The sequence below is a fragment of the Aythya ferina genome, assembly GCF_964211825.1.
Source record: "Aythya ferina genome assembly, chromosome: 20".
Lineage (NCBI taxonomy): Eukaryota > Metazoa > Chordata > Aves > Anseriformes > Anatidae > Aythya > Aythya ferina.
Window position 1 is genome coordinate 5,033,885 of NC_140318.1, and position 15,013 is coordinate 5,048,897.

General features: G+C 44.7%; 1 protein-coding gene across 6 annotated transcripts in view; it reads right to left on the reverse strand.

Annotated features, from left to right (window-relative positions):
• The window catches only part of DDX31 (DEAD-box helicase 31), a 63,454-nt gene that overhangs the window by 18,563 nt on the left and 29,878 nt on the right, over nt 1–15,013 (reverse strand). For all 6 annotated transcript variants that reach the window (XM_084494045.1, XM_084494042.1, XM_084494043.1 and 3 more), the window contains 3 exons: nt 10,236–10,286; nt 8,038–8,177; nt 2,414–2,495 (listed from right to left, as the gene is read on the reverse strand). In XM_084494045.1, the coding sequence (XP_084350171.1) occupies nt 2,414–2,495; nt 8,038–8,177; nt 10,236–10,286 (273 nt within the window). The remainder of the gene's footprint in view (nt 1–2,413; nt 2,496–8,037; nt 8,178–10,235; nt 10,287–15,013) is intronic.

The window sequence follows — 15,013 nt, forward strand, 5'->3', positions numbered from 1 at the left end:
ACTTCAGCTTGCTCCCTGGCTGCACACAGAAGCCCAAAAAATGCATGTTCCAACGGGGTGCTTATAATGGACTTCAGTTGAGGCAATGAGAACCGAAGAGCATTATAATGAGGTTCCTGTGTGCACCACCATAATATATACATGACTCAACGCACCGAGAGCTGATAAGCAAAGCTAACTCGCTCTCGAACGGCAACATCACAAATGGATCAGGCTCAGCTCCTCGTAACAACAAGTCCTCAATCACTCTCTGTCCTATGCAGTGTCCGTTGCATTCCCAGCTTATTCTACTGGCTTTACAGCAAACTTAGGGAATTTAAGAGAGATTAACCTCCCTTAAAACTCATCAACACGTCCCTGCAGCATCTCAGGAAGCATTACAGACCACTTATAGAGCCTCTGATGGCAATAAAATACAAATCTAACAAATTAAATGAATTCTTGATTGCATTTAATTTATTTTTCAAGTAATTCCTGAAGATATCTATTTGATATTGACAGGCCTATGGTAATTTCATCCCCATTACAGAGATTATTTTTTTCCAGAATGAGAAACTCTATTTCTCAGTCTCAATTCTTTAAGATTCTGAGTCACATAAAAATAGGTAATTTTGTATTTCTAAGTCCCTGCAGCAGATTCAGACTATCCTACAGACTGAGTGGATGTACCTCAGCTCCAGTGAAGTCAATAGCAAAATTCCATTCACTTTGAAGGCAGAGGGAATACAGGAGTTCAATCCCACCTTTGACTGCAAGTGAAAGGAACCAGCTCCTTCTGTACTGGTGCTCATGTACAGCAGCTGGCATGGCAGGGCATGCCTAGGCAGCACTACCCAGCAAAAAAAAAATGAGAGTAACATAGCTACTTTTCAAATCGGGGTTGTTTTTTGTTTGTCTGTGGGTTTTTGTTGTTGTTTTGAGTAAAGCAAGAAAGGCAGAATACAAGTATTTAAATCAAAACATTCTACATTTAAATGTAGAGTATTCTACAATTTGAAAGCGTGGCAGAAATACCAACCTGATCAGTCCTGGTAACAGGTTTGCTAGCTTTATATTGCTGATCCAAGGCAAGGATACAAAGGCACTGAGATGTTTAGGTGAGAATTTTGGAAGTGGATCAATCATTTTGTATCTCCTCAAGTATTGAGCTCTGACATTCAACAACATTCAGCATGCAGTTTGTCCTGCCACTTTCAAAAACCAAACTGTCAATTTCCAGAGAAGAAGAAGAAAAATAAAAATACCAAACCACCTTCTCTGTTTTGCTCACTTCCTGTGAAATTACACTTGTCCTTGAGACTGGAACAGGTAACGTTCTGTCCCATGTTAGTAACAAATCTAAAGTGCAGTAACTTCACTGATTTAATTGTTGAAAAACTCTCCAAAGTAAACTCAGTTACCTGCCTATAAGCACATTCAAGAGAAAAAGAAAGTATTTATTCACAAAAAAAGCTATTTAAAATAACTTCTGCATTAAAACAGCATAACCGCACTTTTCCATACTTGCTAAAAAAACTAAGAGGCTGTACCCTAAACAAGTTCCAAACATTTAAAATATAAACATTACAGGCTGATTTCAGTGAAAAATTACGACCTTTATATACAGCTGTATCTCACATGAGCTACAGATGCAGCTTTCTGTGAAGCATGCAGGAAAACTGAACGTCTTTAGAAGCATCTTTACATAAACCACCGCAGTTCTTAACAGTCATCTGAGAAGGTACTGGGCAGGTTGTAGGCTCATACATGTTAAAACAAAGAACAAGCAGACATAACAACAACCAACCGAAAAAAAAAAAACATGCTGCATCATGCTTGACGCGCTCTTGACTTCCATTCAGAGCGAGGGTTCATGGAAGATGTAATTTGCCAGAATGCAGAAACACCAAAGATGTCACCCGCAAATGACTGAATTCTGTGAATTAGCAAACTGACGGCAGACCCAAAATTTGCCAAAGTCAATGAAAAGGTGACTGTCATCACAGAGAGCTTTGTTTCAGGCTCCAAGTAAATACAGATAATAATTAAAAAGCCTACAGAGCACAACACCAAATACATTTTGCTCATGTCTTCAAAAAGTTTTGTGTTATTTGTAATCTCCAACAGTATTTTAATACAGAAAACCCAAGGAGAACAGAAACACCGGGAAAAAAATAAAGAACTTTTGCAGCTAGAAACCTTTGCTGTCTACTAAAAATATTTGCTGAAGAGTTAGAAGGAACTGGTTTTGGGGGGCAGCAGTTTAAATATTGGGCAACTGTGATCTAAGGTGGTTCTATGATTATTTGCATTGCCTGACACGATGGACAGACCAACCATCATACCGTAAAGATGGAAGCTAAGGGAGGAATATTTATGATGCTTAACTGGTAAATGAAAATTGCAGCAATTCCAAATCAGCAGAATAACTCACCTTGCTTCTTGGTCTGGGCAACTTGAAGCGATCGTCTTTCATCAGGCTGGATAATACCTTCTCCATCTTTATCTCTGAGACACTGAAGCAACAAAGAAAAAAAAAAAGTCAATAATTTCTTCTACTTTTTAAAACATAGCATGTAACAAACTTCAGGCTGATAATGGATTGCAAGAAGACTGAGATTTATATGTTCAACTTAAGCGTTTATCCCTGAAATACACGAGGTCTTAGCAACTCCCCCAGCAACTCCAAAAATGTTATCAATACAAAATCTCAGCCCCAGCTGAACTGGTGCTTTCACTGGAACAGAGACAACATTTTACCAACTATCTTGTCACAACTATTAGGCACCAACACACAATCTGGTACTAACAGGGCTTCAAAATAGCCAAGGGTGGCAAATAAAAACAGTCCACTGAAAGGCTCCTTGGTTCTCAACCAGCATAACTAACCATCAAAAAACTCCAGGCCTTTAATTATATTTCTGTTTCCCTAATTTTTCTTTCCTCGCATTGAAAAGCATCAAGACAAACAGGAAACATTTAGTTCTCTTTTACTGGTTTTCCAGTAAAAGACCCTCAGTATAGAGTTCAAGCAGCTTGTAACAGTAATGTTTCATGTAGGTTTACTTTATAACAATAAGGTGTAACCTCCACTTTGAACCCAAAGGATGTCACCCATTTCATTGTCCATGAGATGCCATGGGCAGGGAGCAGTTGCATTTTGTTGCCTGTGCAAGTGTGAGAAAGAGCCTGACTTGAGACCTGCGCATACAGGCTAGAAAGATGTGCTGCTCTCACTTTGCTGTGTTCTCAGCTCTGCCAGAACAAGTTTACTTTTCTGCTTCTCCTACATCTCATCTCCCCTGATTTAGCTGCTGGATTCTCTTAAATATCAGAGACATTGCTCAACCCTCATCCAAAGGAACAGAGTGTTTTGACGTTTACACACCTTATTTTCCACCCACGTTAGTGGCCATGCTCACAAAGCTGAAGACCTAGAACTAAAGCTGTGTAGAGACACAGCTCCTTCCTCTCACACTGACTCAGAGAGAAACAACAGGATCCCAGGGAACTTTTCCTATGAAGCCAAGTCTCACACACCTCTCTCCCACAACATTTTACATCATCCCAACCTCTTGCTACATTGCCTGGGTGAGGGCTCAGAAACACAGTACCTGACAGACATGCTCTCCCACTCATTTATGGCTTCAAAAGCCACCTCTGATGCCAAATAAGTGGTTTGATTTCCTTCCCCATTCTGAGAACTCACCTTCTTTCTCCTCTAAAGTGCAAAGCCAAAGCCCTGCCCATTAGGGACCCGACACATTTTATTTATTTATTTATTTTTTAAACTCAGGCGACTCAGTCAGCTGTCCTAGCCAGGTTTCACACTGGGCATTTATTTTCATTCTGTCGACTCACATTCTTCCTGTAGATTCAACCAGATGATTTATTCTCCAGTCCAGCTTGCAGAACGCTGCTGGGTACTGCTATGGCCCAGATACCACTAGCACTTAAGAACCTGATTCATTTTAAAGCATGTGAGTGGTCCCATTTAGAGATGCTTTTACACGAGACTAGATATTCTTTGTCCTCTTTAACACTGCCTTGTGGGGCACACACACGCCAGGTGACACAGCACAGGAACAGCTGTGCAGCTTCAGGCAATTAATATTACAGCTGCATCCAAACTGGGTCCCATTTCCAAGGGAATTACTCAGAGAATAAAAGCTGAAGTTTGTGAGCCCAAATTTTCAAGTCGCTGCATTTCAGCAACGGGCAAAGGTCATCTCTAGAAAAGAGATGCTTTGCCTTTTTATACCAGAATCAATTATAAATAATGCATGGAAACCGAGGCGTTCATTTGGGTTTACAACAGTTTAAGGAAGAGGTAAATCTTGGGGGCCTACCAGCTCTCATACGGTCAGACAGGTGTACGTGGCTTCTGAAAGGAGGCACTGATGATTGATTTTCTGTGAAGTGTAGGAAGAGATTGTAACAAGGATCTCCCCTTCCTCTTCACTCAGGGATCACAAAACCCCTGTCCAGGACGAACAGGTGATTCTTTACCACACTCTTCATTACAGGATACTGTGATCCTGGCCTGTTCCCTGTCCCCTCCCAGTTTAAGCAACGAATACCTTTTCTTCCTGCAATCTGCATTTTCAACCTCAGCCAGTTGGTCACAACACAAGGAAAGGAAGAGATGGTCCAGAGAAGCAATCACACAGCCTGGAAGGTAAAGGCTGGCGTGGCCAAGAGATACCCTACGAGGGAGAGAAGCCCCATCTTTGTGCAGCTGGGACTCAACAGAGCAGATTCCTCCACTGAGGCTGCCGAGAAAGGCGGGGGAGCGATGGGGGAGAAAGGGAAACGGAGCAGAAAAAGACAACCGAGGGTCTTTCTGTTTGTGAAAAGTATAACAGCAAATTAAAACATAAACGGCAACCGCTTAAGCGAGCGAAGAAGCGTCCCTCCCCTTCCCCCCTCCCCAAAAGGCTGCCCTGACACGGCGCTGAATGAAAACGTCAACCCCCTGACATTGATTTGTCTGATGTGTCACCCCCTCGCCGATCCTCCCCGCTCCTGGCGCGCCGCCAGCTCGCAGCCGAACAGAGCCGTGAACCTGGTTCGCAGCGGGGAGCATCAGGCGAGGGGAGCGGGCGAAGGCAGGGGGGGAGAGAAGAGCACGGCGCGGAGAGGGGAGAGAAATGACTCGTGCCTTCACGGTGATGGGTTTGCCTTTATAAATTAGTTAGGCCGCCGTTAGGAGATAAAGAAATTATCTGATAGCTGTCGAGGCAGGCGCTGCTAGATTGCAGTTGAAGGAGCTGAAAGAGACATAAGCAAAAGGAGGAAAAAAAAAGTAAATCTCGCTGACTTTCTACTGCTCCTCGCTTTCTGCCTTTGAAGGAAAATCTGTTAGTTATGCTTAGAGGTGAGACAGAACATTTTGGAGTCTAACCTTTAAAAAAAAGGGGGGGGGGAAATGCACACTGAACATCAGTGTGCGTGTACGTATGCGGTTACAGTTGGGTAGAGGAGCCACAACTTCAAGCCACACAAAGATTGAAAAGAAAGTTACAGAGAGGCACGCAGCTTTCTCGAGACCCATCGGGGATTGCTGATCTCAGCAGAGCCAAAGTGAGATCGCTTTGGCAAAGGTTAATGCTGCTTTTCCACAGTGGAAGCCAAGGAGAGGCTTCAGGTACCGGTGAAAATTAATTGCGAGCGATTTCCAATTTCAAAGGCAGTCATCCCTAATTCCGAAGTGGATTTTCATCCAGGAACAAAGCCACGTCTGCTCTCATTACTTCCAACCCTCAACATTTCTGGACTTACTCCCAAGCATGCTGGGGTGGGTGGAGGGGTTTAAGAAAAAACTCTGGGTCTGATCCTCATCCACCGCAAATCAGTGCGGCACTGGAACTACTCATTTACACCAACCAAAGACGGCGAGGACCTGTCTCATGCTTTGTCTTCTTAGAAATACATATTTTATGAAGTATTTACATTTCAATAAACCCAGCAGGAATTTCATTTAAAGAAAAAAAAAAATTAAAGAACAATTCACAACACACTCATCCCCAGTAAGAAACAACAGACTTCAAATTGAAGCGAAGAATTAAAACAAAATGCAAAGTCCAGTAACTCGTGCAGTCCCAATCAAAAGCTACACAGCCTTAGGATAAAGAAACAAAAATTATCAGTGCTTAAGAGGATCGGAGAGCGTCCGACACATGCTGTCTTTCACCACCGCACTGAATTAAATTGTCAGGATTATCAGTGTAATGCTCTGTTTATGAAGGGTAACGGCAATTTGTGCTGATGGCACTTGCTGCCTTTAGCTTCAAGCTGCCTTCCCGCATCTTCTCTGTAATTCATCAGCTCTCTCTCCTGTTCCGCTGCCCCCTTCTCACACCATGTAGGAAGAGCAGAGGACACATGACTGCAACCAGGCCGAATCGCCCACCCATGCCAATTAGCCACTCATTTCCTTCCATCTGAAGCCAGGGGTCAAAGGAGGGGAATTACACTCCTTTTTTGGGAAGTCCCTTCTCTCCGGGGCAGCGCGTTTTATGAAGAACATAAACCAAACAAACAAGAAAATACAGTCCCCAGAGTTGTTTGGCTGTAGTGATTTGAGAAGTAGAGGAAAAATATCCACATAAACCTCCCTCCGCACACTGAGCACAGTCTTCTCCAGATGCCTGACGAACAGCGGCTGCTCAACAACAGGTCTCCTTAGCAGATATAATTACCAGCGTGGGTGACTGACACCGCTCCTTAAACTTGTTAAAAAAAAAAACAACAAAATTGGATAAAAGCGTTAACATTTAAAATTGGGGAAAAAAAAAAAAAAAAAGGAGGGAAATTTCCCTCTCCTTTCTCCAAGCCTTCCCCAAATGCTGTAAAATAGAAAAATAAAACTTTCTAGTGGGAACTAAAAATTCACAATTATGTGGGATTTCACCTTTAAATGTCAGTGCTGTTTGTTACATGAAAAAAAACCCTGTCAGCTTAGCCCTCCATGTCTTGCTGGTGTCTGCTTAATAGATAGTTACCTGGGATGATGGATGGCTCTTTGTTAGACCACTAAATGGCTCACAGCCTAGAATAAGCCTGTATTTACTGCCAACATTTGTTTGTTTCAAGGATGCAAAACCAAATACAGCTCCAAGCAGCTCCACCCGACATAAACACGAGAAATAAAAGGGAACTAATTTGTGCACGAGTTTACAGGGCTCCATCAACACCAGCACAACACTAAAAGGACTCCGCTCGGCTGCTGTTCTGAAAAGCCAAGAGACAGCAAAGCAGGGAGCAAGGGGAGTCACGTATCTCCAGCTGACTGCCGAGAAGGCTTGGGACCTGAGAGTGCTCCTGAATAGCAAATCTGAGGGGTTTTTTCCCCCCCACAAAGGGACAACTGTGCGAGCAGAGCTGACTGCACTTTGGGCTGGCCCTTCACCAGCCTGGCTCCTTGCTGCCTATTCCCCTGCCCTAGCTACAGCCGGTGTAAGAGCAGCTTTCTCAGCTAGCCAGGAAACGTACCCCAGTTCTGGTCTGCTGAATCCAGTGCCCTCTTTGCCTTCCAGGACCACACTGAGCCCTCACCACTCGCAAAAGCCTCTCCTATTTCTGTCACAAGCCACTTACACAACCTATCTGGGCCAATTACCTGCCAGCTATGACCCACAGCTCCCTAGCTATTTCTCCGCCGGATCTCTCCTGAAGCGAAAGCACAATCTCTGACAATATGGTGCTATGCAGGCAGATGGCCAGTTAGCATTTGACAGGCTCATTTGACTTGTGATCTCCGCATAGCCACGGCTTGAACCCAGGGCCACGGAGATAACAACCGGGTGCAAAGGATCTCCGACTACCGTCTCCTCTCTGCCCCTCGCCGCACACACTCGCCTGCACACAATCTGTCAGGCTGCTGATTTTTCGCACGCTTTCCCCCTCCTCTCCTTTTGCTAGTCTGGGGCTGGTCCTGGATCACAAGAATTAATAAATTCTTATTAAAACCTGCACGAGCTACAGTCCCGCTGAAAGTGCCACGGAAGGTTAATTAGCAAGGATGAGCTGAAACTTTTGTTCGCGTTTCTGACTCACTTAATCTTGTGAGAAGCCAGCAAGCTGACATATTCTGCCTCCGAAGGCGCCAGGACAAGCAGGCTGTTCCCGTGACAGCCAATCCGAGCCGTCCTCCCGATCCGGTGGATGTATTCCGCAGGTGAAGCCGGAGCGTTATACTTCAAAAAGGGAACACGAGAAGGGAAAGGAGGAATTAACAGAACACGGCGTGTTAATTATAAACGAGACGCTCAGCCCGCTCGCCTGAAACAAAGGGGATCTGGGCAAAACCCACACGCTGTACTTGCCTCGGAATCAGTCTGTTTAGGAAGAGCCCATCGGACTCATCCCTGTAACCATCACTCAACCCCCTCAGCCACAGCAGTTTTTTGACATGTGAATGTGACACATTGGCCAACTTTCAGATAATAGGACAGTTTTCCCCATCTCAGTGTCTCTCTTTGCCTTTTACATTTTATTTCTATACAGGCACGTCAGGAACCTGTTTGCTTCCCTCAAAAAAAAAAAAAAAAAAAAAGAAAAAGAAAAAAAACCACACAAAAACCTCAAACCAAACAACCCTCAGCAGTGCCCATACATCCGAAGCAAGAAGCTGCCTGCTTCTGGGAGAAAAGCCGTGAAATAAAACATGACAAATTTAAACGTGGAGTTGGGCTAAATTGCTTTGTTTGAATTAAACCAAATCAGAGGTTACTGGATACATTACTGGGTAGAGGAAACCTAAAAGAGATGAGGGAGTACGTCCTTCAGGCAGCAGTTGTCTTTCCACCCATAACTGCGAGGCGCTATTGAAACGTTGCTTAAAGCTCCGTCCCACCCCAAATAGCGGTGCCCCTCGTTTACTTCTCTGGGGATCAAAAATGCCCAGCCACTTGCAAGATCTGATAAAGGGTGACCTATTTCCCTCCCTTTAGCCTTCCCCTATTCTCCCCCTACCCCTCTTTCCTGGAAAAATGAACATGCACAGAGATACTGCTTAGAAATGAGCCCTCAGCAGTTTAACTGGAAAAAAACCAACAACCAAAGCCCACTCTAGTGTTTATACCTGTGCCCTCTGGCAAAGTTTCTACTGGCTAGAGGTGTGAGTAAGATGCTGTGAGCAATCTAATTGCTCCCTGCAGGTCCTTGCTCTTGGACACAGCTCTCAGGACAGCTGAGATTTCGCCTTCTGGACACACAGAAATCTCCCAGGGCTTGAGGTAATTTGCACTGCGTTCTAACACTGGCAACTGTATCTTTGGTAAATTATATTAATATACAGAGCTGGGAATTAAAGACTTCACTTCCCCAGCCTTCTCTGACTAGCTAGCTGCTACAAAATCTTTTGTCTTAAAAAAAAAACAAACACAAAATTAAAATAAAATTTGTTACCTGAAGGGATGAGGTAGAAATTAAAAGGCTGTTTTGTTGAGGCTTTGTGCACTGTTCTTTCTACCCAGGTGTCACTTGATAGAGGAGAATCTCTAGATCAGTTTTGCTGAATTCAACTAACCTTTCTTTTAATTATAAATCTTTTACACAAATGAAATCTGCTTCGTGCCCCCAGCTTCCTATTTGAAATGACAGGCTGCTATTTTTAAGGTTCAATCCATCTCCCTTAGTTTTTTTTCCCTCCCCAAAGAGAGCATTTCTGTCAGCAGCAATGCAGTGTTCGTGGTTTTTTGTTTGTTTGTTTGTTTGCTGGTGGTGGTTTTTGTTTTAAAGGGAAAAATCTGAACTATGCAGTTCTACTGAAAGCTGAATGCTTACAGCTACCCAGTCCCAGTCCCAACCCAGCAAAACCTAACCCGAAACATTCAGGTCATTGCACAGGCAGGATTGGGCTACTCAATGTTTAACATTAGGACTGCACTTAAAATCCTCGTGGAACTGCCTCCCCACCAATCTCAGAAAATCAGAAACACAGAACTGCAAAAGAAACGGCCAGTGCTTCACAGAATTTAGCTTCCTGTGGGGGGGAAGCAGGAGGTGTTTCCTCCCAGCCAGCAGAACGTTATTACACTGCTGACAATACTCAAGTTATTGAGGAGGAAAACAGACTGTCAGCCTTGACTCCTGGTCCTGTCGTCGGGATCACGCAGGTCTCTCACACCTGTAGGCACCAGCACAAAGGCAAGCAAAACGGCAGAAAGAGGATGTGGACTGGAAGGGGGTTTTCATCTGAGCAAGGCTGAGCTTAATACATACGTACGCATACACAAACACAGCAAACCTACCTGCACGATCCACGTAACTTGAGGCAGGTCCAGCCCACGTGCTGCGACATCCTTTAAAATTAATAAGGAAATTACTGTAAAAATGCTTTGCAGATATCAGCAAATTAAGAACTCTCCTAGGGTAGTGATTATGCTGGGACAACTGGCTACACAAGTAGGATTTTTATGTGCCTGGTTTGGGGAGAGATGGACTGAGGTCAAAAATAAGGGTAGGGGTTTAAAATGCAAGGGGGATTGTTAACATGCTAATACAATAGAAGGTGTTCCACTGCTACAGGCCAAAGCTTGGAGGATATAAAAACATCAATTTCAGCAAAGTGGTGTTGAATTACAGCAGTCTGCTCCGGTCCCTTTGCATTATATCAGAGAGAGTCACCTTTCGTCACGGCAGTGATACCATTAAGTGATACCATAGTGATACTTTAGTTCTTCAGTTTGTACCACTGCTGAAAACAGATCTGCTCGTAGCACCTACTGCCCAAACAATGAGAGCGCCAGAATAAAACCCCTGTAAGGCAACATTACTTCTCAGCGTAATTTTCTCTACAGCGAGCCTAAGAACAGCCAGGCTGCTCATGAGGAAAACGGCCACGAAGCAATGACCAAGGACCCTAGGCCTTGAGTAGAATGCCCAAAGACACGCTCACCTCCAACCACTACTGATTAGTTGTTTCCTAGGCGATGGTCTGAAGTTGAGGAGCAGAAGACTTGCAGGTCACCTGGCCCAGTGATAAAAGGCCACCAAACAATTTAGTAGAACCTGCAGGAAGCTGAAGGACAGCTCGAGGGAAGGGGACTTCAGCTATCCCTTAGATTTTCACCAGTCTGGCTTTGATTTGGAGAAACAAAACTCAGCCCTGAAGAAAACAGTCTGAAGCTACTCTCAGGCAAGTTATTTGATGTGCCAGCTGGTGAGAAAATGCATCAACTTGCAGGACTTGAGCGAGACCCTTTAGTTATCCACAGCCAGTGCAGCTCAAAAAATATATATCCTTTCAAAGAGAAAAGAGTTTAAATAGTGTTCAAAATGGAGAGAGTGCGAACGTGGTTCGATCTCCCTTCTTGATTTTCTGTTCATTAGTAATGTCCTCACATACTCCTTGGATTTTACATTCACCACGCACAATAACAGAGCAGGTGTGCAGATTTAACTCTGTTAGGAAATGTTTTGGAACACGTGTATCTTTTAGCTAGTTGCAAAATAGAATATATTAAGAACGTAAGCAGGAGCTTAATGTACTAAAAATGTGTCAGCCACCCACTGAAGTGTTTTCATGCAACTCCCACACACGTTAAAAGACTAGGAAGCTGATGTTTTGGCAGCAAAGGCCTTCTCATAAGCACTAGCCAGGTTGCTTTGTGGCTCCAACTGCAGTAAAAGAGGAGACACTTTCCACAGCGCCCACTCTGAAATAACACACACTTTAGCTCCAGCACGCTCATTAAGAATCGACTTGTTCCCAGAGTCAGATGAACAGATGTACAAAAAGCCATTTAAAGGAGGTTGGAGAAAATAAATCTAGAGAAGTCGGGGAATGTGTACAGCAGTTACCAGGATAACAAGATTATAAACTCTACAGCACAATCAGACAGCAGTGCTGACGCCTGATTCTGCTTTTGCTGGTTCTGTTATGTGCTCCCACACTGACAAGTCTTTGGTCTTTTCCTACGCCGTGCTCTTTCTCATAGCGAGCAGTCTAGGCAGGGCTGTGGCTGATCAGAGGGCTCTGGCCTTGGGGCAGGGTCAGTTTACCCCAAATATGCAGGTAGCTAAGCTGTCCCTGCGGTCCCGAGCAGGCACCTCCAGCACAGGGAGGTGAAGGAACCATCCCTCACCCATCAGGACTATTTCCCTCCTCTTCTGAGGTAACTTGTCTTAATACCTCTGGCTGTGAAACCACCGCCACAGACAGCATTGTTCACACGTACATTTGCCAAAGGAAGCAGGGAAGTTGAAAGGTTAACCAAAAGCATAACAAAAAGCCAGGGACAACACTTCAGGAGGAGGCTCTCCCATCGCCAGCCCTGTATTCACTTCTGCTTTCACAATGCCACCAACTCCATTCAGCTGTTACTGACATATATCAGCAGCTGTTCTCTTGGGGTTTAGCTTGGCTTTCTTTCAGAAGTATCTTGGGATTTACTGGTAATTGGAGTGTTTTGCAAACTCTCAAAGATTCCTCAGTATCAGTCCACCTGCGTCTCCTGTAGCTCCTTTTCCTCAAAGACCCTGGTAGGCAGCAGCAAGGTAGAATTAGGATAAAAAGTTTGAGCTGATTTGCCTTCCTCTGCTGGCAGAGCCCAAGAGCTTCTTGCTTCTCAGATCTTTAGAAAAATACTTTTGGGTCACCGTGCCAGGAAACAGAACACAGCTCAAGCAACAATTACCCAGTTTTGCTCGCGCTACATTTATTCCCTACGCAGAAGCACTAACCTGCTGCCAACACTCCTTCAGAAAGCCCAACAGATTTCCAATTTACTACCCTCCCTCCTTTTCCTTTGCCCCAGAGAGCATTCCCCCTTCCACACGTGACCCTACACGACCATTCCTTAGTAAAAGGGAAATCAAGAATATGACACCTCCGCAGCTCACTGCCAATTCTAGTCAATGGATTGGGGAAAACGAAGATTAAGTGACCATCTCACAGGAGGAAGAAGAAAGAAACCACTGCAGTGCAATTTTAAAGAAAACCCAAATGCCAACCAAACAATAATCTGAAGCCTTAACCACGTTCCTGGCCTGACCCCACATGCAAGTCACAGAATGACACAGTATCACAGCCCGATCTACCTGAGGGCTTGCAGAAACACTGAAATCTTTGTTCCTAAAAACTGGTGTCACCATCCTGTCCTCGTGGCCTGGAAGGGGGTGGTGAGGCACAGAGGGGTGGGTGCAAGGGAGCAGAGGGCAAAAACACCTTGCCTAAAGCGAGGCACGTTGCTGCAGAACATGAGAGCCAACACAACCACTAAACTTTTGTAAGGGCCTCGCACACAATCTAATTAGGGCAAAGGAAATTGCTAAAGTTGCTTTTGAAAGACACTCAATGGTGAGGTCTTGAAGGCCCTGAGCTTGACAATTGGCTGCCTACATGAGGCCTAGAAGTACAGATGGAAGGCAGCTTGCTCAGGTGCCAGGCTGTCAGTTGGATTAAAATGACTCATTTATTTACCAAAGAACCTCACAAAGTGCTTTAGCTAACAGGCAGAGAGGGCCTAACGGCTCTCCAAGCTGGGGAAGAAGCTCTCGCGCCTTCCCGGCCTGCCAAAAGTCATTACTGCCGAGTGTGGAAAGCCATCAGCAGGGTAGAGACCCCCGTCGGCAGGGTGACAGATTGGGCTGCGTAATCAGAGGAGGAAGGAGAGAGCACAGAAGCTGTCAGAGGCGAAAGCTCTTGGCTGGGGCCGCCAGAAAACTGGCAAGATGAGTTAGCGTGACTGAGTAAACAGCAAACAATCTCCAAATGATCTTTCCTCTCTCCCTGGAAGAGATGAACTTGTTTAAAAGGCACATCCCAAAGGAAGCCGCAAAGAACTTCAGCGAAGGAGAGAGAAATAAATCTGGATGAGACCCTCTGAGATACACAGCCCTTCTTTATTTTCTTGCCTGCCAGCTTATTTTGCCTGCAAAAATATTTTATACAATATACTAATATACATATGACATGGAGCAAATTAATAAAAGGAACAGCAGGTCCCATTGCTTACTAGAGCGGAAAGATGGGTGGAGAACATGGCATAAGGGACAAGGAAAGGACGGTAACATTATTTGTGTTGCTCTTTTGTGAGCCAGGTTTCAAAATTTTGTGGGCACTAGTCACTGTTTCGCAGCGAAGGGAACGGAACCATCTTACCGCAGAAGGTTTTTGCTGATATGATACAAAAAAAGCGTCAGAAAAAAGCAATGCCCTCGGAGGCAGGAGGTGGTCACAGTGCCTGGCTGCCCTTTGGACATCTGCGTTGGGGAGGCACCTGTAATGTGGGACTAGTGCAAAGTGTATCTCTATATTAAGGTGTCCATATGGTCCCCATTACTGTGGTAACAGGCCACCTCCTGCTTTCAATGCATTTGTCCTCCCAACATCTCTGTAAGGTAGAGCAGTGCTACTATCCCCATTTTACTGACGGGGAGCTGAAGCACAGAGAGACTTTGGACTTCGACATGCAACTTACTGCGCTTAACATGCTAACCATGCGCCAGCTGAGCCACAGGAACTGTAACTGTCGGGCTTTGCATCCCTGCCTTGCAATAAATGCAAAACAGCTCAGACTGCAATGAAGTCAGATTACAATAAATGCATCGCCTTACACCACTCTCCTCACCGCGAGCACGGCCAGTTCACGTTACCTCCCACTTGCGGCAGGTCAGGAGCAAACACACAACTATCACTGCTCAGCTGATGTGACTACTTGCCTTGTCATCACAATTCCACATCCACTCATACGGAGTCTGTGGCACGGCAGGAAATCACGCCACATCTCCGGTGTCTCAAGAGGGGAATCCCATCCACTGGGATTTCTTTATTTAACTCCTCTTTCTTCCTACCCTGTTGTATTTTTCCTGCTACAGGCTGCATCTCCCCTCCAAATTGTCTCACCCAGGAAGTGGATCCCAATAAAAGACACAGGAGCAATTGCAATGATTCTGTTTATCTTTGTCTAAAACTGAGCAATTTAATGAGTTTAGAAAGATACTGAGTGAAATTTCAGTAACAAGAGATGTCCCTGAAATTTCTCAGTTATAGACAGAATGTGAATGAAGGATAACAAAGCTTAGC